At 70.0% G+C, this 19,343-nt stretch overlaps 2 protein-coding genes across 2 annotated transcripts; one reads left to right on the top strand and one right to left on the bottom strand.

Moving 5' to 3' along the window:
* The first annotated feature begins 101 nt into the window (after positions 1-101).
* On the top strand, positions 102-8,548 carry OCLN (occludin). Its single transcript, XM_075444083.1, has 9 exons — positions 102-182; positions 1,457-1,502; positions 1,870-2,587; positions 4,134-4,292; positions 6,510-6,673; positions 6,755-6,931; positions 7,006-7,177; positions 7,700-7,741; positions 7,912-8,548. The coding sequence occupies exons 3-9, from the start codon at positions 1,907-1,909 to the stop codon at positions 8,011-8,013; spliced, it is 1,497 nt and encodes a 498-aa protein (XP_075300198.1). The 5' UTR covers positions 102-182; positions 1,457-1,502; positions 1,870-1,906; the 3' UTR covers positions 8,014-8,548.
* A 675-nt stretch (positions 8,549-9,223) lies between these two features.
* Positions 9,224-18,977, bottom strand: NR2F6 (nuclear receptor subfamily 2 group F member 6). Its single transcript, XM_075444356.1, has 4 exons — positions 18,640-18,977; positions 14,740-14,834; positions 11,394-11,918; positions 9,224-10,925 (listed from the first exon to the last, which is right to left on the bottom strand). The coding sequence occupies exons 1-4, from the start codon at positions 18,876-18,878 to the stop codon at positions 10,651-10,653; spliced, it is 1,134 nt and encodes a 377-aa protein (XP_075300471.1). The 5' UTR covers positions 18,879-18,977; the 3' UTR covers positions 9,224-10,650.
* Between the last annotated feature and the right edge of the window lie 366 nt (positions 18,978-19,343).

The raw sequence follows: 19,343 nt of genomic DNA, 5'->3' as shown, positions 1-19,343 counted from the left end.
CCCCCCCTCCCGGAGGCGCCGGGACGGAGCCGGCGGCGGGCGCGGGGGCGGCCCCCGGCCCCCCCCCATCGCAGCCCTCCCCGGAGGCGGAACCCGGGGCCGGGCCGGGGCCGTCTCCCGCAGCGCGGCCGCCGCTCCCGGCTGCCATTTTAAGGTGAACAAAGCGGCGGAGGCGCGGGCAGGTGAGTGGCTCCGGGACCCCCCCCCGGGACCGGCACCGGGGGGCTCAGGGAGCTGTCGGGACCGGGGGGCGCACCGGGGGTCCCCCTTTCCCCGCCGCACACGGTGGGGTCCGTCCTTCCCCGCCGCACCTGCGCGCAGCGGGGGTCCCCGCCGGCAGCGGGTACCCGCACCGGGGGTCCGCACCGGGACTGGGGTCCCCACCGGGATCCCCACCGGCATCTGGGGTCCCCGCCGGAACCGGGGTCCCCGCTGCTACCGGCACCGGGAGTGCCCACCGGGACTGGGGTCCTCACCGGAGACCCCAACAGCACCGGCACCGGGGGTCCCCACCGGGATCCCCGCCGGCACCGGGGTCCTCACTGGTACCGGCACCGGGGGGTCCCCACCGGGACTGGGGTCCCCACCGGCCCCGGGGGTCGCAGGGGTCCCGGAGCCGCAGCCCCGGCAGGTGGAAGGCGAGAGGCAGCGGCTCGTCCCGGGGGAGGGGGGCCGGGGGTCTCTCTGCCCGCCGGGTGCCCCCGGAGCAGGGAAGGGACCCCCGGACTCCCCCCAGTCCCGTGTCCTCCCCGCCGGCACCGGGGTGTCCCGGGTCGCTACGCCCCGGTTACGGCTCCGGGAGCCAGAGACCCCCCCCAGCCCCCCTCGGGGAGGGGTCCCCGCCGCTTGGCCGTGCCCCGGCGGCCGCTCGGGCGGGGGTCCCCGCTGGGGTGGGGGGGCGTCAGACCATGGCTGCGGGGGTTCATCCGCCTGGGTTCGGGGGGTTTGGGGATTTACGGACGGGGGGGGGGTCGGGACCCCCTGGAGTGGGGGGGTTTTGGCTCGTGCACGCCAGGAAGGTGCTGCCCTGGACCCCCGGGGACGCTTCTGGGCCTGCAGCTGCACCCCAGACTCCCGGTGCCCACCCTTGCTGCAGCTCAAGGGGTGCCGACCCCCCCCCCCCCCCACCTCCCCACCCCAGGGGCCCGATCCTGCGCTGCGGGAGCAGGCGGCCGGGTTGGGTTTCCCGGGAGGGTTCAGGTTTCCCCCGTGCTGCTTCCTGCTGCGGGTCGGGGGGTCTTCCCGTCGGGGGGGGTCTCCGGGCCTGGGGGGGGTCCCTGGGTTTGGGGATCTCTATATTGATTTGGAAAAAAACCCAGATTTTTGAAAACCTATGTGCCACTCATCTCTGGGGGGCTGCTAATGTGCCCCGCATTATTATTATTATTATTATTATTATTATTATTATTATTATTATTATTATTATTATTATTATTATTGGGGTTTTTTAATCCAGCCGGATCTGCTTACGGAGGAGCCCTCGGGGTCAGCGCTGGCCTTGGGTAAGAGCTTTTCTGTTTTAATTAGAATTTAAGCAATCCAATGCATTCAGGCGGCGGCCGGGGGGGCTCGGCGCGGTGCGGCAGGGTCCGGCGCGCGGGGCAGGGCTGGGGTGCGACCCGGCAGCTCGTGCTGGGAGATGCTGGGTGAGTCACTCCTCCCTGTGCCTCAGTTTCCCCGCGAGCAGCCGTGGCGTGGCGCTGGGCACGGGCAGGTTGTTGACGGTGCCGTGGGGCGGGTGACGCGGGACCAAAGTCCTCGCCGGGCGCGCGGTGAGGTAGAAACCCGGCAGTGCCGCCTCGCACCGCGCTGGTGCCGGCACCTCCTGGCGCAGCGCCGGCCTCACGGCCCCGTCCGTCTCCCCGCCAGGCTCTCCCATCGCCGCCCGCCTGCGCCGGACCCCGCCATGTTCAGCAAGAAGTCCTACGATGGCCCCCCCACGGGCTACGGGTCCCCCACGGGCGATTACGGCTACGACTACGGCGCCCGCTCCCCCCCGCCGGGCTCCTACTACGTCGAGGACGTGCCGCAGCACTTCTACAAGTGGACCTCGCCGCCCGGCGTGGTGAGGGTCCTGGAGGCCATCGTCATCCTCCTCTGCGTCGCCATCTTCGCCTGCGTCGCCTCCACCCTGGCCTGGGAGTACGGCTACGGCTACGGGGGGGCTTATGGCAGCGGGCTGGGGGGCTTCTACGGCTCCGGCTACTACGGCAGCGGCGTGAACTACGGCTACGGCTACGGGGGGTACTACGGCGGGGTGACCAACCCGCGGGCGGCCAACGGCTTCATGATGGCCATGGCCGTGCTCTGCTTCCTGGCCCAGCTGGGGCTCTTCATCGCCAGCGTCACCAAATCCAGCGGCTCCCGCTCCCGCCGCTTCTACCTGGTGGTCATCGTGGTCTGCGCCGTGCTGGCCTTCGTCATGCTCATCGCCTCCATCATCTACGTCGTGGGGGTCAACCCCCAGGCGCAGATGACCAGCAGCTACTACTACAACCCCTTGCTGACCATGTGCAGCCAGATCTACAGCGGCAGCACCTACCTCAACCAGTACCTCTACCACTACTGCACCGTGGACCCCCAGGAGGTGAGACCCCCCCTCTCGGAGCCCAGCAGACCCCTTGCTCCGCGTCAAACGCCAGGCTGAGCGAGGGCGGTGTGGGAGGGAGAGCACTGGTGACCACGGTCCTGCCCCTGGGATGGGGGGTCCCCATCAGCTGGGCTGCTCCCCTCCATCTCCAACCTCTCCGGTGGTCACAGAGTCACAGAATGGTGGGGGTTGGCAGGGCCCTCTGTGGATCCCCCAGCCCAGCCCCCTGCCCAAGCAGGGTCACCCAGAGCAGCTGCACAGCACCGCGGCCAGGCGGGGCTGGAATATCTCCAGAGAAGGAGACTCCACAGCCTCCCTGGGCAGCCTGGGCCAGGGCTCCGGCACCCTCAGAGGGAAGAAGTTCTTCCTCGGGTTCAGCTGGAGCTTCCTCTGCTCCAGTTTGTGCCCGTTGCCCCTTGTCCTGTCACTGGGCACCACTGAACAGAGTCTGGCCCCGTCCTCCTGACCCCCACCCTGCAGATATTTAGAGGCATTTCTAAGGTCCCCTCTCAGCCTTCTCTTCTCCAGGCTGAACAAGCCCAGCTCCCTCAGCCTCTCCTCGTAGCAGAGATGCTCCATTCCCCTCCTCATCCTCGCAGCCCTGCGCTGGGCTCTCTCCAGTAGCTCCTCATCTTTCTGGAACTGGGGAGCCCAGCACTGGTCCCGGGTGCTGTCGCACGGGTGCGGAGGGCGGGGGCGGCTGCTGGCGCTGGATCGGTGCCGGGGCTGCAGGAGGAACCGGGGCGAGCCAGCTGCCCGCGGCGGGGAGTTTCGGGGAGGGGTCGGGCCGCCGTCCCGCTGCGGACCCGGTTTCTGGTACTTTGGTCTTCGCCGGTCGTAAAAGTGTTTGAGCAAGGTTGGGGCAGGGACGGGCTGCGCCGGCTGGCTTGGGTGCGGGGTCGGGGTGCCAGGTGGGTGCCAGGTGGGACCCGCGATGCTGCCGGCTCTGTTTGGGTCACTGGGGTGGCGAGAGTCTCCAAAACGAAGCCCGTCAGCCCCGATTTCGGCCGGGGCCGGTGGGGATCCTGCGTGGCACACGGGCTGGGACCGGTGCTGCCGGTTCCCATCCGGCTGGGCTGGCCGTGCCGCATTCCTGCGCCCTGAGCCGGGGCGAGCCCAGCACCCTGGCCTCATCCGTCCTCGCCCGGCCGCGATGGGGACAAGCTGGTGGGGAGCCATCGGGGCAGGGACCCCCCGGCGCGGTGCCGGAGCTGGCCCCGGGGTCGGGGTGCTGCACGGAGGTGCCGGAGGGTGCCAACTCCCCGCTGCTCCCCGAGCCCCCACCCATGGGACAGTCAACACCCCACCCTGCTGCTGGAGCTGGCCCCGAAAGCTCTCGAACCCCTGATGGGGGGTGCTGGGGCATGGGGGGATCTGCCCCTCTTTCCATGCCACGGTGGGGGGTCCAGCACCGGGAGGGTTTGGGGACGAGGGGAGCAATTCCCACTCAGCCCCGAGGTACCCAGACCCCCAGGACAGCCTCTTCACAGCCCTGTGGGACCCCCACGCTGAGAAACGCCCCCCCCTTCCTCCACCCCTCCAGGCCGTGGCCATCGTCTGCGGGTTCCTCATCGTCATCCTGCTCTGCCTCATCTGCTTCTTCGCTCACAAGACGCGGGACAAGATCTGGAGGTACGGGAAGCCGAACATCTACTGGGACAAGGTGCCCGTGGTCCAGGAGGGTCCCAACGTGGAGGAGTGGGTGAGTCCAGGCTGGGGGTGCCATGGGGTTACCCGGGGCTGGGACGGGGGGGGGTCTTCCCCTGCCTCCCCCCCCAGAGCATCCTCGCTCCCTGCCCGGGGCTGAGCGTGCCTGAGGCAGCGCTGGGTCGGGACACGCTGGGGCGAGCGCCGGGGCTGCGTGGGGACCCCGGGGCTGCGTGGGGACCCCGGGGCTGCTCCCAGCCTGGCCGGGGCTTTGCACCAGGACCCTCTTTCCACCGGGTCGTGGCGTGTTGGCAGCTCCCGGGGCGCGGCGTTATCGCTGCCGGTGTGACGCCGTGCCCAGCGCTCGCCGTGTCCCTCCCTCTCGCCCCGTTTTTTCCCCGCTCCCCAGCACGGCGAGGCTTTGCGCAGGGTGCCGGGCTGGGCGAGCCGGTCTCGGACTCCCAGAGAGCCAAAACAGGGTGGGATCAGCCGGGCCGGGGGCCAGGAGCGTGCTGTCCCTGTTGCTCGCCCCGCGCTCGGGGACGCGGCCACGCTGCCCGGCCACGCTGCGGTTTCGGTCTTGGCAATGATTAACGGGGCTGCGCGGGGCCGCGTCACTGCCGGGAGCTTCGCCGCAGCCGAACCGGCGCCCATCGGGCTTCAGATGAGCCCGGGGCCCCTGGGTGGGGGGTGCCAGGAGCCCCTGCTGCGGCTCAGCCCCCGGGGAGACGCCGGTCCCAGCCCGGCCCCGCTGCGTGCCGGGACATGCCCTGTCCCATCCTCGCTCTGCAGCTCCCGCAGCCGGCGCCTGGGGAGGGTGTGGGAATTCTGCGGGATCCCACGGGGAAGGAGCCTTTGAAATCCACCCGCGCCCTGGAGTGGGGACGGGGTCACCATCCCCAGCCCACCCTCGTCCCGGAGCAGGGTTGGGTCACCATCCCCAGCCCACCTCATCCCAGAGCGGAGACGGGGTCCCCATCCCCAGCCCACCCTCGTCCCAGGGCAGGGTCGGGGTCACCACCCCCAGCCCACCCTCGTCACCCTCGTCACCCTCGTCCCCATCCCTGCGAGACCGGGGGGCTCAGGCGCTGGGCTCCCCCCAGCCCGGGGTGCAGGCATCGGTCGCGTTGGTCTCTCCCCGCCGTGCGACCCCCGCGCCGGGCGCGACCCCCGGGCCGCCGAGCGCTGCCCTGCGCCCGCGTCCCCGCGCCCCGCGCCGCCTGTAGCCCCCGTGTTTATTTTCCCTTTCGCAGGAACCTTTGTTCTGGCGGATTTGGTTTTTTTTATTCCTCGTCCCTCCCTCGCAAAGCATTTCCTGGCCCGCGGGGAGCGGGGCCGGCTGGGGGGCAGGACCCCGGGCTCCCCCTCGCCGGCCCCGGGGGGTCCCCGCTCCGCTGGGTGCCACTGTCCCAGCTGGGGGGGTCACCCACGGGCGACGCGTCCCCGCTGGGTGGGGATGCCGTGGTGGGGGGGTGCCGGGGTGTGAAACCCCCCCGGGACGTCTCGGTCCCCGTCCGCGGCTGGGACCGCGATAACCGGGTGAGCTTCGAGCGGGGGCAAGCCGCCGGGCGCCGCGGGCTCCGTCCCCGGGACGTGGCTGTCCCCACGCCGGTGGCCGTCTCACCTGGTGGCCCCGTCGGACGGAGCGGGGCTGGGAGCGGCCTCTAATGAACCAGATCTTCGTTAGCCTGGGGGAAAGTGCCGGAGGAAGCGGCTTCGCCAGCTGGAGCTCGTAGCTGGCGTCCCCAGGGCCACTGTCCCGGCGGGGACCGGCGTCCGGCACAAACAGCCCACAAAGGCCAGGAAGGAAGGGGGGGCAGGGACGGACGGACGGACGTACGTCTGTCCCTCCGGCCCTGCGTCCTCCTGGAGGAGCCCGGGCCGTGCCGGGGCAGCGGCGAGGGGCCGGGGCGGTGATGCTGGACGGGGCGAGCACGCAGCCCCCGGCGAAGCCTGGGGGTTGGCACCCTGGGGGTGCAGAGCGGGGTGCCAGCACCCCCCCCCGAGCTGTGTGTCCCCCGATGGGACCCCTCCCACCCCCCGTGGTGGCTCCGTGCAGGGTGGCATCGTCCCCTGTGGTGCTGGGGTCCGTGCGCCCTTCTCCAGGCATGTCCTGCAGCCCCCCACCCCCAGCGCTGCTCTACCCGCCCGTGGGAGAGTCCCCCCATCCCTGCCCCCCCGCAGTCCCCACAGCCGTGCGGGGTGTCCCACCGCAGCTGTGCCAGTGTCCCCACGGTCCCGGCACCTGGCTGAGCCCCTCTCCCCGCTCCAGGTGAAGAACGTGGCAGACGGGGCCAGCGTGCAGGACGAGACGGCCACGCTCGCCTACTCGGAGAAGCCCACGAGCCCCATCACCGCGCCGCCCTACAGCCCCCCCTCCTACAGCTACCCCCCCCAGAACGGGTACTGCCCCCCCGGCACCTACAGCAGCCAGGGGTGAGTGGCTGGGGCTGGGGTGTGTGTGTCCCGGAACTCCCATCCCCCTGTGCCGAGCCGATGTCCCCGTGTCCCTCGCAGTGACCAGCCCGACCAGGCGCCCGGCCCCGGCCCGGCGGAGGAGAAGCCCACCAAGCCCCCCGCCCGCCGCGGGCGCCGGCGCCGGCGCAACCCCGAGCTGGACGAGTCGCAGTACGAGACCGACTACACCACGGCCGTGGAGTCCGGCGACGAGCGGGACCAGGACCGGTGGGCCAGGTGAGGGGGGACCCCGGGGAGCCCCTCGCACCCAGAGCCCCCCTCGGGGGCCTGACCCGGCCCCTCTCCCCCAGCCTCTACCCCCCCGTCGCCTCGGACGGCGCCCGCCAGAAGTACAAGCAGGAGTTCGACCTGGACCTGAAGCGCTACAAGCTGCTCTGCGCCGAGATGGACGGCGTCAACGACCGCCTCAACCAGCTCAGCAGGCAGCTCGACAGCGTCCCCGAGGACAGCCCCCAGTACCAGGTCAGGGCTCCGCGGGGGCCGGGGGGGACGCTGGGGCACTGGGGGGCGTCGGGGATGGTGGGGGGCATCAGGGACACTGCAGGCAATCAGGGTTGGATACTGTGGGGCATCTGGGATGGATGCTGGGGGGCATCAGGGATGGATGCTGTGGGGCATTGGGGATGCTGTGGGGCATCAGGGTTGCATGCTGTGGGGCATCAGGGATGCTGTGGGGCGTCTGGGATGGTGGGGGGCATCAGGGTGGGATGCTGGGGGGCATCAGGGTGGGATGCTGCAGGGCACCAGGGGTGCTGCAGGGAATCAGGGATGGATACTGGGGGGGCATCAGGGACGCTGTGGGGCACCGGGGTTGGATGCTGCGGGGCATCTGGGCTGCTGTCGGGCGTCGGGGATGCCATGGGGCACCAGGGACGCTGCGGGGTGCAGGTCACTGCCCGTCCCCGCGGGGCCCCCTCCCTCGTGGCCCCCCGGCCGCGGTGCCCTCCGGCTGTGACCCCCCCCCGTGCCCTCCCCGCTTGGCAGGACCTCGCCGAGGAGTACAACCGGCTGAAGGACCTGAAGCGGGTGAGCGTGCCGAGCGCGGCCGGGCTCAGCCTTCCAGCTGCAGCGGGGCTGGGCTGGGGCGATGCAGCTTGGGGGGGGTGGGGGGGGTGGAAGCCGTGCCCCCCCGTCCCCGCCTGCAGCCCCCTCCCCACGGCCCAGGCAGCTGAGCCCCCTCCCCTGCTGCCCTGCAGAGCCCCGACTACCAGGCGAAGAAGCTGGAGACCAAAACCCTGCGCAACAAACTCTTCCACATCAAGAGGATGGTGAGCGACTACGACAAGGTGCGGGGGTAGCCTGTGCCCCCCCCCCCCCCCATGGCAGGACGGGTGCGAGGGGCTCCCCACTCCCCCCCCAGCCCCTCCAAAGACTTTGGTGCATTTTGTACCTTTGCATTCAAAAAAAAAAAACCAAACGCAAACCCAAGATTCGAAGCCACCCACGGTGTCGGTGCCAAGGTGCGGGGCTGGAGGCGGCTGCCGGAGCGAGCCCCCCCCCCCGCCATGCGTGCCCCCCCCACCCCATGCCTTCCCCTCCTGCACGCGGGGGGGCTGCGGGTCCCCTCCCGCTGCTGTAAATATGTCTGGGGAGGGGTCTGCAGCCCCCGGCTGCCCCTGCCGGCGTTGGGGTCTGGGCACCAAAGCGTGACACAGGGACGTGCCACCCGGGCTGGGTGGGGCAGAGACCCCCTCGGCTTGGGGGGGGGGAGGACACACAGCCCCCCATCCCTACCCGCCCCGGGCTGGGGCTGCCTTGGGGGAGCAGCGCTGGGCAGGGGGGGAGATTTTCTAAGGAACTGGCTGAAACTGTGTATTTTTTTTTTTTTAATAAATAAACTGTATCTATTGATTTTAAATCGGTGCCGGGGTTGGGGGGGTTGGCCCCCCACCCACACGGCTGCGGTGCTTTCCGGTCCCCGCAGAGCCAGCATCGCTCCGGTGCTGCAGGGATCCCTGGGATCCTGCACCCCCACCCCAGCGTGTGCTGGGGGGGGGGGGGGCGGGGGGGAGCGTCTGCAGCCCCCCCCCCCCCAGGCTGCAGCAATCCCCGCACTGCCCGGACCCCCCCCCCCCCGCATCCCCCCCCCCCCAATCCTGGTTCAGCCATGGGATGGGCACTGACGCTGCCCAGACGCACCAGCATCCCACCCTGTTAAACTGGGAGGAACCCCAAAATCCCACCTTGGGGGGGGGGAGCCCCAAACCCCTCATCTTGGCGGGGAACCCCCAAATCCCCCACCTTGCCCCCCCCCCAAAGACCCGGGGCAAACCTCTCATGCTGCGGAGCTGGGGGCTTCCCCAGTGGGATGAATTCCCAAATTCCCAAGGGAGAAACAGCACCCGGGAGCTCCCCGGGATTTCCAAAACCAATTTTTAGGTGTCTTATAGCGGGTTTACTCGGGGGGGGGACCATATCTCCCACCTTACTTCATCCCCATCACCCCGGGGTGGGCTTCAGCAGCCTTCAGGCTCAGCCCCTCGCCCGACTCGCAGCGGCTCCCCAGCCTCGTAACAAACATCGTTTATTGACTCCCGTTAATTAGTATCGTCGAACAAGGATTATATTTTTCAGTGAATCAATCTAAATGACAAATTCCCCCCCCCCCCCGGTTTAATCCTGCCTCCGGCTGTTTGCACGGTGGATACCCCTGAGAAGCAGAACTGGGGGGGGGGGAGGGGAACGCCGGCGTGGGATCGGAGGCCACGGGGCGTCCCCCCATATCCCACCAAGGTGGCTCTGCCCCCCCCCCCCATGTCCCTCCATCCAGCATGGCTCAGCCCTGGGGACAAGGACCCCCCTCCCCGGCAGCATCACCCCTTGCCCCCCCGATTTTAGTCCTCCCCCCCCAAATGTCTCCCATCTCCCCCAAACCTGGCTTCAAAAAAAAAAAAATAAAATTAACGAGGCACCGGAACATTGCGCGCGTGGGGGGGGGGGGGGGAACGCTGGCACCCAGTTCCCCCCCCTCAGTGTGGGGATGGGGGGTGGGTGCTGGGGAGGGGGCAAAGCACCGAGCGAGGCAGCGGGGAAGGAGCCTGGGGGAGAAGGGCTGGGTGCTGCGCAGCACCCAAAAACGGCGTGGGTACCCCCCCATCCCCTCCCCTGTACACCCCCCCCCCCCCCGAGCCCCGACAGCGGAGATGCTTGAGTGGGAAGTGCAGGGAGGGGGCTGGGACCCCCATCCCCTCCTCTGCACCCCATCCCCTCCCCTGCACCCTATCCCCTCCCCTGCACCCCCCCGAGCCCCGACGGTGGAGCTGCTTCAGTGGGAAATGCAGGGAGGGGGCCAGGACCCCGTCCCCAATAAGGGGGGGCTCAGTGCTTCAGTCCTCCAGGCTGGATACGGCCCGGGTGGGCACGAAGGGGCTTTAACACGACCCTTTCTCCACACTGGCCAGGCCTGGGGGGGCAGAGGCAGGGGGTCCCACAGCCGGACCCCGCAGCAGACGGCTCTGCGCAGCCGGGGGTCTCCCACATTGCCAGCCTGGCTGGTGTCCCCCCCCCGCCATCACCTCCTGTCCGAGCCTCCTGCCCTCTGACGTTCAGATCCGGAGGGGCAGTCAGAGGACGGGGGTGCCCCCTCCCCGGGCTCCGACCCCACGACCGAGCGAGGGTCCAGCCCCGGGGATGCTCCGGGGTCCGGGGGGGGACCAGGCACCGCTGCTTCCCGGGGGTACGGAAGAGTCCGGCAGCGGCGGCGCGGCCAGGACCTCGGCGTTCAGGAGGACAACGCTGCGGCCCCCGCTGCTTTTGGGGGGGGCGGAAGCTGCGGCGGACGGGCGAGCTGCGGGGCGGGGGGCTGGTGCAGTTCGGGCTCCCCAGGGATGGCTGGGAGGAATCTGGGTCCGGCTGCTGGGGGTCCGGCTGCTGGGGGGTCCGGCTGCTGGGGGGTCCGCAGGGTGTCCCTGGGGTGGGGGGAGAGGCTCTGTCCCCTACTGCCCCGTGCCGTAGGGCCAGTTGAAGGTGCTCCCGGACAGCAGCATGTCCCTGATGAGCGTTTCGATGGGGGTCTTCCCCACCAGCCTCATGAAGAAGAGCTGGGAGATGAGGGCGGCCGGCACGGCCCGCAGCGCCGGCAGCCGCAGCAGCAGCCGCCCGAAGCGCTGGGGCTGCGACGGGTACTGCGAGCGGACGTACTCCGTGAGGGCCACCTGCGCCTTCTCCTGCAAGCTCTCCACGTGCGCCGGGTCCGAGAGGCCGCAGGCGTCTGCGAGAGGGACGGGATGGAGAGGGGGGTCAGTCGGGAGAGCAGCCCCCCCCCCCACGGTGCACCCAGCGAGCCCCCCAGCCCCTCTGCTCCTGCCCCGCTGCCGGGGGAGGGGATGCTGCCGGCCGCAGCGCGGTGCGAGACCGGGCTGCTGCGGGCTCGTCCCTGCCGGGAAGGAGCCGGCCCCTCTGCGGCACGAGACGAGGACGGGCGGACCCAGGGACAGGGGTCCCCATGACCCCCCCGGTGCCCGGGGGTATTGGTGCTCCCGCTCCCCCCGGGGAGCTCAGCCCCGTGCCCAAATGGACAAGCCAGGATGGGCAAACCGTGGGGGAGCAATGCCAGGGCACGAGGACCCTCTGCCACCCCCCCGAGAGCCACGCCGGACCCCGAACCCCGAGGAAAACGGGGGGCAGAGGCTCCGCGGGGCGGCGGTGGGACCAGAGCCCGGCCGCGGCACCAACCCACCCGGCGTGAAGAGCGCGATGGCCTTCAGGCAGCTGTACTCGGCCGAGTCCACCTGGAGCCGGTTGAGCTTCTCCACCTGGTCCTGGAAGACGCGGATCTGGTCCATGAAGGAGACGACGCGGTCGGCCGACATGGGCGAGGCGTGGAAGCCGGCGGCCGCCAGCAGCGGGGCCATGTGCAGCGGCAGCGCCGACTGCGCGGCGTTGAGGACGAAGAGCTCGCTCCAGCTGAGCCGCAGCAGGGCCACCTGGTCGGAGACGGGCAGCTCGGGGAAGAAGGGGATGTTGCGGGCCCACTCCACCGTGCTGAAGAGGAGGCGGGCGGCCAGCTCGCAGATGTTGTCGATGCCCATCACGCTGCCCTGCTGGGCGTACTGGGAGCCGTAGCGGGCGGCCGGGTAGGGCTCAGCGCGCAGCAGCTGCGAGATGAGCTCCGACACCGGCTGCCCGTTGAAGTATTCCCCGCTGGGCATGGGGTTGGGGCTGGTGCTGGAGTGGGTGGGGGGGATCCGGCCCCGCTGCACGGCTGGGGGGGAGAGGAGAGGAGGTTTCTGCCTGCTCCCGCATCCCCCGTCCCGCTCCCGAGGGGGATCCCCCGTCCCGCTCCCGAGGGGATCCCCTGTCCCACTCCCGAGGGGATCCCGCACCCTGGTCCTGAGGGGATCCTGCACCCTGCTCCCAAGAGGTTCCCCCATCCCGCTCCCAAGGGGATCCACCGTCCCACTCCTGAGGGGATCCCCCAGCCCGCTCCCAAGGGGATCCCGCACCCCACTCCCAAAGGAATCCCCCGTCCCGCTCCCAAGGGGGTCCCGCACCCCGGTCCCGAGGGGATCCCCCAGCCCACTCCCGAGAGGGATCCCCCAGCCCCACGCCGCGCAGGGAAGGACGGGGACGCTCCCACCGCCCGCCCGCCATCCCCAGCGGGGACGGACCCTGCCACCCCCGGGGAACAGCGGGGCAGCTTTCGGGTCGCGCGTGCCACCGGCTGCGCCCGCTGGCGAGCTGCCCCGCGAGAGCTGCGCCCACCCACGCAGCACCCCGCGAGGCGCCCGCAGCTCCCAGGCTGCCGTGCCAGGCCCGGTGCCCCGCCGGCACCACGGCCCCTTCCCCCCCGCCCCCCGCCAGTGGAGCAGAACGATCGCTACCCAAGGTCATCGCGTGGCGGCAATCATTTATTTGCAAATAAAACGTCCATCTTGGAAGCGTCGTTAACCCTGGGGCACTCCCCCTCCTAATTGTGTTCAGGAAGAGCCATTTTTCAGCTCCCCCCCCCCCCCATTAGCGCCCACTATTTGCTCAGCCCCTAGTAATTAATTTATGGGCTGCTCATGAGCCACTTCAATGAGAGCTCTAAATCATGCTAAGTGGCAATGATGCCATCTTGACTCCTCAGGAAAGCAGGGAATTACTGTCCTGCTCCCAGAACCCTTCCCCCCTCGCTCCCGGCGTCCACGCCACCTGCCGCCGAGCAGCCCCGTCCCGCTCGAGGTTTTGGGCTAAACCCCTCGGAGTCACAGAATCCCAGCATGGCAGGGGCTGGCAGGGCCCTCTGGGGGTCCCCCAGCCCAGCCCCCTGCCCAAGCAGGGTCACCCAGAGCAGCTGCACAGCACCGCGGCCAGGGGGGCTGGAATATCTTGAGAAGGAGACTCCACAGCCTCCCTGGGCAGCCTGGGCCAGGGCTCCATCACCCTCAGAGGGAAGAAGTTCTTCCTCGGGTTCAGCTGGAGCTTCCTCTGCTCCAGTTTGTGCCCGGTGCCCCTTGTCCTGTCGCTGGGCACCACTGAACAGAGTCTGGCCCCATCCTCCTGACCCCCACCCTGCAGATATTTATAAACATATATTAGGTCGCCTCGCAGCCTTCTCTTCTCCAGGCTGAACAAGCCCAGCTCCCTCAGCCTTTCCTCGTAGCAGAGATGTTCCAGTCCCCTCCTCATCCTCGTAGCCCTGCGCTGGGCTCTCTCCAGTAGCTCCTCATCTTTCTGGAACTGGGGAGCCCAGCACTGGACACAGCGCTGCAGATGGGGCCTCCCCAGGGCAGAGCAGAGGGGGAGGAGAACCTCCCTGACCTGCTGGCCACACTCCTCCTCATGCATCCCAGGATCCCATTGGCCTTCTTGGCACCCAGGGCACGCTGCCGCAGCGTGGGGTGGCTGCAGTGATGGCCAAGGGCTCCCGGTGCTCCCGGTGCCTGCTCTGCTCCCGGTGCAGCCGGGTGCTCCCCTGCCTCTCCGGGATCCCCATTTGCAGCAATCCCCCCCCCCCCCAGTTGCCCCATTTTTCTTTTGTTGTTCCCCCTCCCTGCGTCGCCCTCGGTGCCGCGGCGCAGGTGGTGTTTGTTTGGCAAAGCCGGAGCCTGGAGCTGATAAGGTGACACGCCTGGAGCTGGGCCGGCCCCGGGGCCCCCGGCGCGGTGGAGCTCGGCCGGGAAGGGCTCCCGGCACGGCTGGAGCCGTGCAGGTCCCCTGGGGCTGCCAACCCCAGACGCTGCAGTGAGCAGGATGAGGGACAGGCTGGAGAGTTGGGCAGAGAGGAACCTGGTGAGGTTCAACCAGGGCAAGGGCAGGGTCCTGCCCCTGGGGAGGAACAACCCCAGGCACCAGGACAGGCTGGGGCGGCCCTGCTGGAGAGCAGCTCTGCGGAGAGGGACTGGGAGTGCTGGGGGACGACAGGGTGACCCTGAGCCAGCAGCGTGCCCTGGGTGCCAAGAAGGCCAATGGGATCCTGGGGTGCATGAGGGGGAGTGTGGGCAGCAGGGCGAGGGAGGTTCTCCTCCCCCTCTGCTCTGCCCTGGGGAGGCCTCATCTGCAGCACTGTGTCCAGTGCTGGGCTCCCCAGTTCAAGAAAGATGAGGAGCTGCTGGATAGAGTCCAGCGGAGGGCTATGAGGATGAGGAGGGGACTGGAACATCTCTGCTAGGAGGAGAGGCTGAGGGAGCTGGGCTTGTTCAGCCTGGAGAAGAGAAGGCTGAGAGGGGACCTTGGAAATGCCTCTAAATATCTGCAGGGTGGGGGTCAGGAGGACGGGGCCAGACTCTGTTCAGTGGTGCCCAGCGACAGGACAAGGGGCAACGGGCACAAACTGGAGCAGAGGAAGCTCCAGCTGAACCCGAGGAAGAACTTCTTCCCTCTGAGGGTGCCGGAGCCCTGGCCCAGGCTGCCCAGGGAGGCTGTGGAGTCTCCTTCTCTGGAGATATTCCAGCCCCGCCTGGACGCGGTGCTGTGCAGCCTGCTCTGGGTGACCCTGCCTGGGCAGGGGACTGGGCTGGGGGACCCCAGAGGGCCCTGCCAACCCCCACCATGCTGGGATTCTGTGTTCACCGGGACCCCCCCGGGTACCGTCCCCTTACCCTCCTTCCTCATGCCCACGCGGAAGCACTTCTTCAGGCGGCAGTACTGGCATTGGTTGCGGTGGTGCTGGTCGATCTGGCAGTCGCGGTTGGACCTGCGGGCAGGACCGGGCAGGTGAGGCGGCGGCGGGGAGCGAGGTGATGCTGTCGGGGGGTCCCTGCACCCCACCGAGCTGCTCCGCCACCCCCCTCGGGCAATGCCCCCTCCGCGGCCGTGCCACGCGGGCTATGGAAACCGAGCGACTTCCGACGGGATTTTCCTGCCAGTTCGCGTCCCCAGCGATGCCCAGGGCTGCAGGAGAGCAGGACGGACCCCCGTCCTCGGGGACACGCAGGGCTGGGGAGCGACACCCCGTGTCCCAGCGTGCGGGGGGGAAGCGATGGAGCAGCCCCCAGCCTCACCGCAACCGTGTGAGGAATTCCAGCCATTTCCCACGGGTCTGGGGCTGCGCCCGCGGCGCTGAGCCCGTGGGTCCCTTGGGTGCCGAGCCCTTGCCAGGGTCCCCCATGGCGGTGGCATCGGTCCTCCGTGCTCCGGTCTGGCCTCGAGCAGACCCTCAAGCGTGGCAAAGCAAAACCCACCGGCTCCGGAGCAGCGGTGCCTGTGCCCCCCGCCCCGGCACGGGGTCCGCGCTGGCCGGAGCGACGGTTTTGCCCCCCCAGCATCCTCACAGCCACCCCCCGGCACAGGCGTCCAGACCCTGCGCCATGCGCCGGGGCACCGGCCACCGCCGAAGCCAAGCGCCGCGCTCCGGCGGCTTGGCGGGGAGCGACGCGCTGGGACGGGCGGCGGGGGCCCTTCCCCGGTGGCAGCGCGAGCGCCCGGACCCCCCAGCCCCGCTACCCACCGGGCACCGGCGCTCCCGGTCCTCGCGCGGCCGAGGGACGCGGCAAGGCGCGGGTGACACCGGGCGCTCGCATCCCACCGCGGCCGACGCGGGGGACGGGGTGGTCACCGAAACGGCGAGAAATCGGCACCGACGGCAGCGGCTCGGCTCTGCCCGGGAATCCTGACACGGATCTCCGCATCCCGACACGGCGGGCAGGGATTCCCGCCGCGCTCCGACCGGAATTAATTCGCCCCGAACATCACCGCTGCGGCTCCCAACGCCTCGCCGATAAAAAAAAAAAAAGTTCTTCCAGGCGGAGAAGCCATCGCTCACCCAAACGTCAGGCGACGTCTTCATCGGCCGCCCGCCAAGCCCCCGGCCCCGCAGCCCCTCACCGCGGCCTCGGGCACCGGCAGAGCCCAGCAACAGCCCAGCTCCCCCCAGCAGAGCCCAGCATCACCTCAGTTCCCCCCAGCAGAGCCCAGCAGAGCCCAGTTCCCCCCAGCAGAGCCCAGCTCCCCCCAGCAGAGCCCAGCATCACCCCAGTTCCCCCCAGCAGAGCCCAGCACCGCCCCAGCTCCCCCCAGCAGAGCCCAGCATCACCCCAGTTCCCCCCAGCAGAGCCCAGCTCCCCCCAGCAGAGCCCAGCACCAGCCCAGCTCCCCCCAGCAGAGCCCAACAGAGCCCAGTTCCCCCCAGCAGAGCCCAGCTGAGCCCAGCTCCCCCCAGCAGAGCCCAGCATCACCCCAGTTTCCCCCAGCAGAGCCCAGCAGAGCCCAGTTCCCCCCAGCAGAGCCCAGCTCCCCCCAGCAGAGCCCAGCATCACCCCAGTTCCCCCCAGCAGAGCCCAGCAGAGCCCAGCATCACCCCAGCAGAGCCCAGCACCACCCCAGTAGCTTGTCACAAGTTTCCCAGCCGAGAGGCTGCCGCGACCTGGGAAACTGTGAGAATACAAAAGGCGTGTACTGTGCTAATTATGTAATTAGAACATGTAATTATTTAGTGCAAGAACTAAACTGAATCCAACTCACTTTTAATATTCAAATGAGAGCAATCTTGGCTCGATGCTGCCTTTGGCTCCTGGAACGCAGCAGAGGCCAGGGCTGCCGGGGAGGGGGGGAGAGGGGGCATTGCTCCCAGACCCCCCCAACCCTTGCTCCCTACTTGGCAAACCAAGGTTTTTCCACCGCGCCGAATCACTTCCCGGCACAAAGCGGGGCAAAAACCCCCCAAAACACCTCACGCCGCTGCCCAGATACCCCCTGCACGCACCGGATCAAATCCAGGGTGCTCAACGCCCCGGAGACGCCCCTCCATCGCCCGCGGGGGACGCAGCGCCCGTCCCCCTCCTGGGGAGCCCGGCTTTGGCCTTCCCTTTGTTCCAGGAACCCGGAATTTCTCCCGATCCGTACGTATTCCCCGTCTCCATTAATCCCGAGCCGCCGCTCGGCTGCCGCTCAGATCCCGCTGATGGGACGGGGAAACTGAGGCAGGGCCGGGGACGATGTCCGCGCGGGGAGGACGCTGCAGGACCCGGCACAGGGAGCCGAGCCCACCCCACGCCGGCGGCTCCACGGCCACGAGCGGCTCGGCTGACGTCAGCCGCGACCCGGCAGCGCCGGTGCCGGGAGAGGAGACGCCGCGCACGGGGGAGGGCGAATCTAGGCCGCCCGAAGCAGAGCGAAGCGCTGCCCCTTCCCTTCCCGCAGCCCCCCCCGGCGCCCCTCGGGCTGGGGGGAAAGCGGGGTGCAGAGGTGGGGGGTGCCCGGCTGCGGGGTGCCTGCGGCAGGGATGCGGGCGACATCCTCGCCGCGCGCTCGCACGTGGATCCAGCCCCGCGAGCGAGACCCCCCGTGTACGCACCCACCCACCCACGCCGAGCCGGGGGTCCCCGAGCCGGGGGTCCCCGACGCGTGCCAGCCGGCCCGATGCCAGCAGACACTCCGGAGTTATCCGCAGCTCCGAACTTCGCAGGGGTCGGATCCTGGGCCTGGACCCACGGCAGCGCTGGCCGGAGCGCGGGGGTCAGCGGGGGGCTGCAGCCCCCTCTCCCCGGGCATGCCGGGCTCCAGGCACCTCCGGTCACAACGGCGCTCGCCGCCGTGACCCAAGTGACTGACGGCTGCGGCGCGTTTTCGGGCACCAGCCCGGAACGGCGCCCAGCGCCGGAGCTGAGCCGCGCGATGACGAGGACCCGGACACCGGCTGGGCCCCAGCGCCCGGGGGACGAGGGCACCCACCCCGCCGGGGGCTGGGGACGCGCCGGGCGGAGGGGCTGCGGGGCACGGAGGGACCCTGTGCTGGACCGGGGGGACCCCGTGCTGGACTGGGAGGTCCTGTGCTGGACCGGGGGGCTGCATACTGGACTGGGGGGACCCCGTGCTAGACTGGGGGAGCCCCATGTTGGACTGGAGGGACCCTGTGCTGCACTGGGGGAGCCCGTGTTGGACTGGAGGGACCCTATGTTGGACTGGGGGGCTGCATGCTGGTCTGCGGGACCCCGTGTTGGACTGGGGGACCCTGTGTTGGACTGGAGGGACCCTGTGCTGCACTGGGGGGCTGCGTGCTGGACTGGGGGACCCTGTGTTGGACTGGAGGGTCCTGTACCAGACTAGGGGGCCCTATGCTGGACCAGCGGACCCCATGCTGGACTGGGGGGTCCTGTGCTGGACTGGAGGGACCCCATGTTGGACTGGGAGGACCCTATACCAGACTGGGGGGGCCGGGCCCGTGCTGGACCGGGGGACCCTGTGCTGCACCGGGGGCTGCATGCTGAAATAGGGGACCCTGTGCTGGACCAGGGAAGCCCTGTGCCGGATGGAGGGACCCCGTGCTGAACTTGGGGACCCCCCGTGCTGGACCGGAGGGACCCCCCGTGCAGCCGCACCGGGGCCCGCGTTCACGCTGCAGCGGGGCCAGCGTGCAGCCACGCCAGGGCCAGCGCAGAGCTGCACGGAGGCCACTGCAGAGCCACGCCGGGGACCCGCACCGGAGCCACCGGGACCGCCCCCCCCGCCCCCGAGCTGCAACCGGCCGCGGGCTCTGCCCCCCCGCCCCCCCAAGCCCCTACCTGCAGGTGTAGCTGAGGTTCCTGCGGATGCTTCTCTTGAAGAAGCTCTTGCAGCCCTCGCAGGTGAAGACCCCGTAGTGCTTCCCGCTGGACTTGTCCCCGCACACCACGCAGTCCACGGCCGCCCCGGCCCGCTCCTCCTCGCCGTGCTCCGCGTCGCTGCCGCCGCCCGCCGGGGACGCCGCCTCCTCCCCGCCGCCGCCGTCGGGCTCGGCCCAGCCGCCGGCCACCATGGCCATGGCTGCGCGGCCGCGGGGCTCAGCGCCGGCCCCGCATGGAGCCCCGCGCGGCCGCCGCAACCCCGCAACCACTTCGCCAAGTTGCGGGGGGGGGGGCGGCCCCGCTGGGGATTTTTAGGTTCTTTTTTTTTTTTTTTCCCGGTTGTTGTTTTTGTTTTCTGCCCCCTCAATCCCAAGGTTCCACCCTCCCCCCCCCCCGTTAACGGGGGGGCCCCGCGGAAACTTTGCGGCGGCGGGAGCGGGGCGCGGCGGGGCGCATCCCCCCGCGGGGCTCGGCGGCTCCGGGAGCGGCTCCGGCCGCGGGGCTCGGCCGCATGCGGGGGCCGCAGCTGCCCGCCCCCGGTGGCTCCTCCGCTCCGCGGCACCGGCAGGGAAGGAGGAGGAGGAGGAGGAGGAGGAGGAGGAGGAGGAGGAGCCGGCCCGGCCCGCCCTCGCCCCTCCGGGCCCCGCCGCCGCCGCACGCAG

This window comes from Opisthocomus hoazin, chromosome 27 (assembly GCF_030867145.1).
Source record: "Opisthocomus hoazin isolate bOpiHoa1 chromosome 27, bOpiHoa1.hap1, whole genome shotgun sequence".
Lineage (NCBI taxonomy): Eukaryota > Metazoa > Chordata > Aves > Opisthocomiformes > Opisthocomidae > Opisthocomus > Opisthocomus hoazin.
The sequence above is the reverse complement of the archived record's forward strand: the minus strand, read 5'-3'. Positions and strand labels throughout refer to the sequence as shown.

Bases quoted from the DNA above. Each gene is read 5' to 3' on its own strand.
- OCLN (XM_075444083.1), top strand. From the start codon at position 1,907: ATGTTCAGCAAGAAGTCCTACGATGGCCCCCCCACGGGCTACGGGTCC. The intron at 6,674-6,754 runs GTGAGTGGCTGG...TGTCCCTCGCAG, and splicing joins GGCACCTACAGCAGCCAGGG to TGACCAGCCCGACCAGGCGC. The intron at 7,178-7,699 runs GTCAGGGCTCCG...CCCGCTTGGCAG, and splicing joins AGGACAGCCCCCAGTACCAG to GACCTCGCCGAGGAGTACAA.
- NR2F6 (XM_075444356.1), bottom strand. From the start codon at position 18,878: ATGGCCATGGTGGCCGGCGGCTGGGCCGAGCCCGACGGCGGCGGCGGG. The intron at 14,835-18,639 runs GTAGGGGCTTGG...TCCTGCCCGCAG, and splicing joins AACCTCAGCTACACCTGCAG to GTCCAACCGCGACTGCCAGA. The intron at 10,926-11,393 runs GTGGGTTGGTGC...TCCCTCTCGCAG, and splicing joins CATCGCGCTCTTCACGCCGG to ACGCCTGCGGCCTCTCGGAC.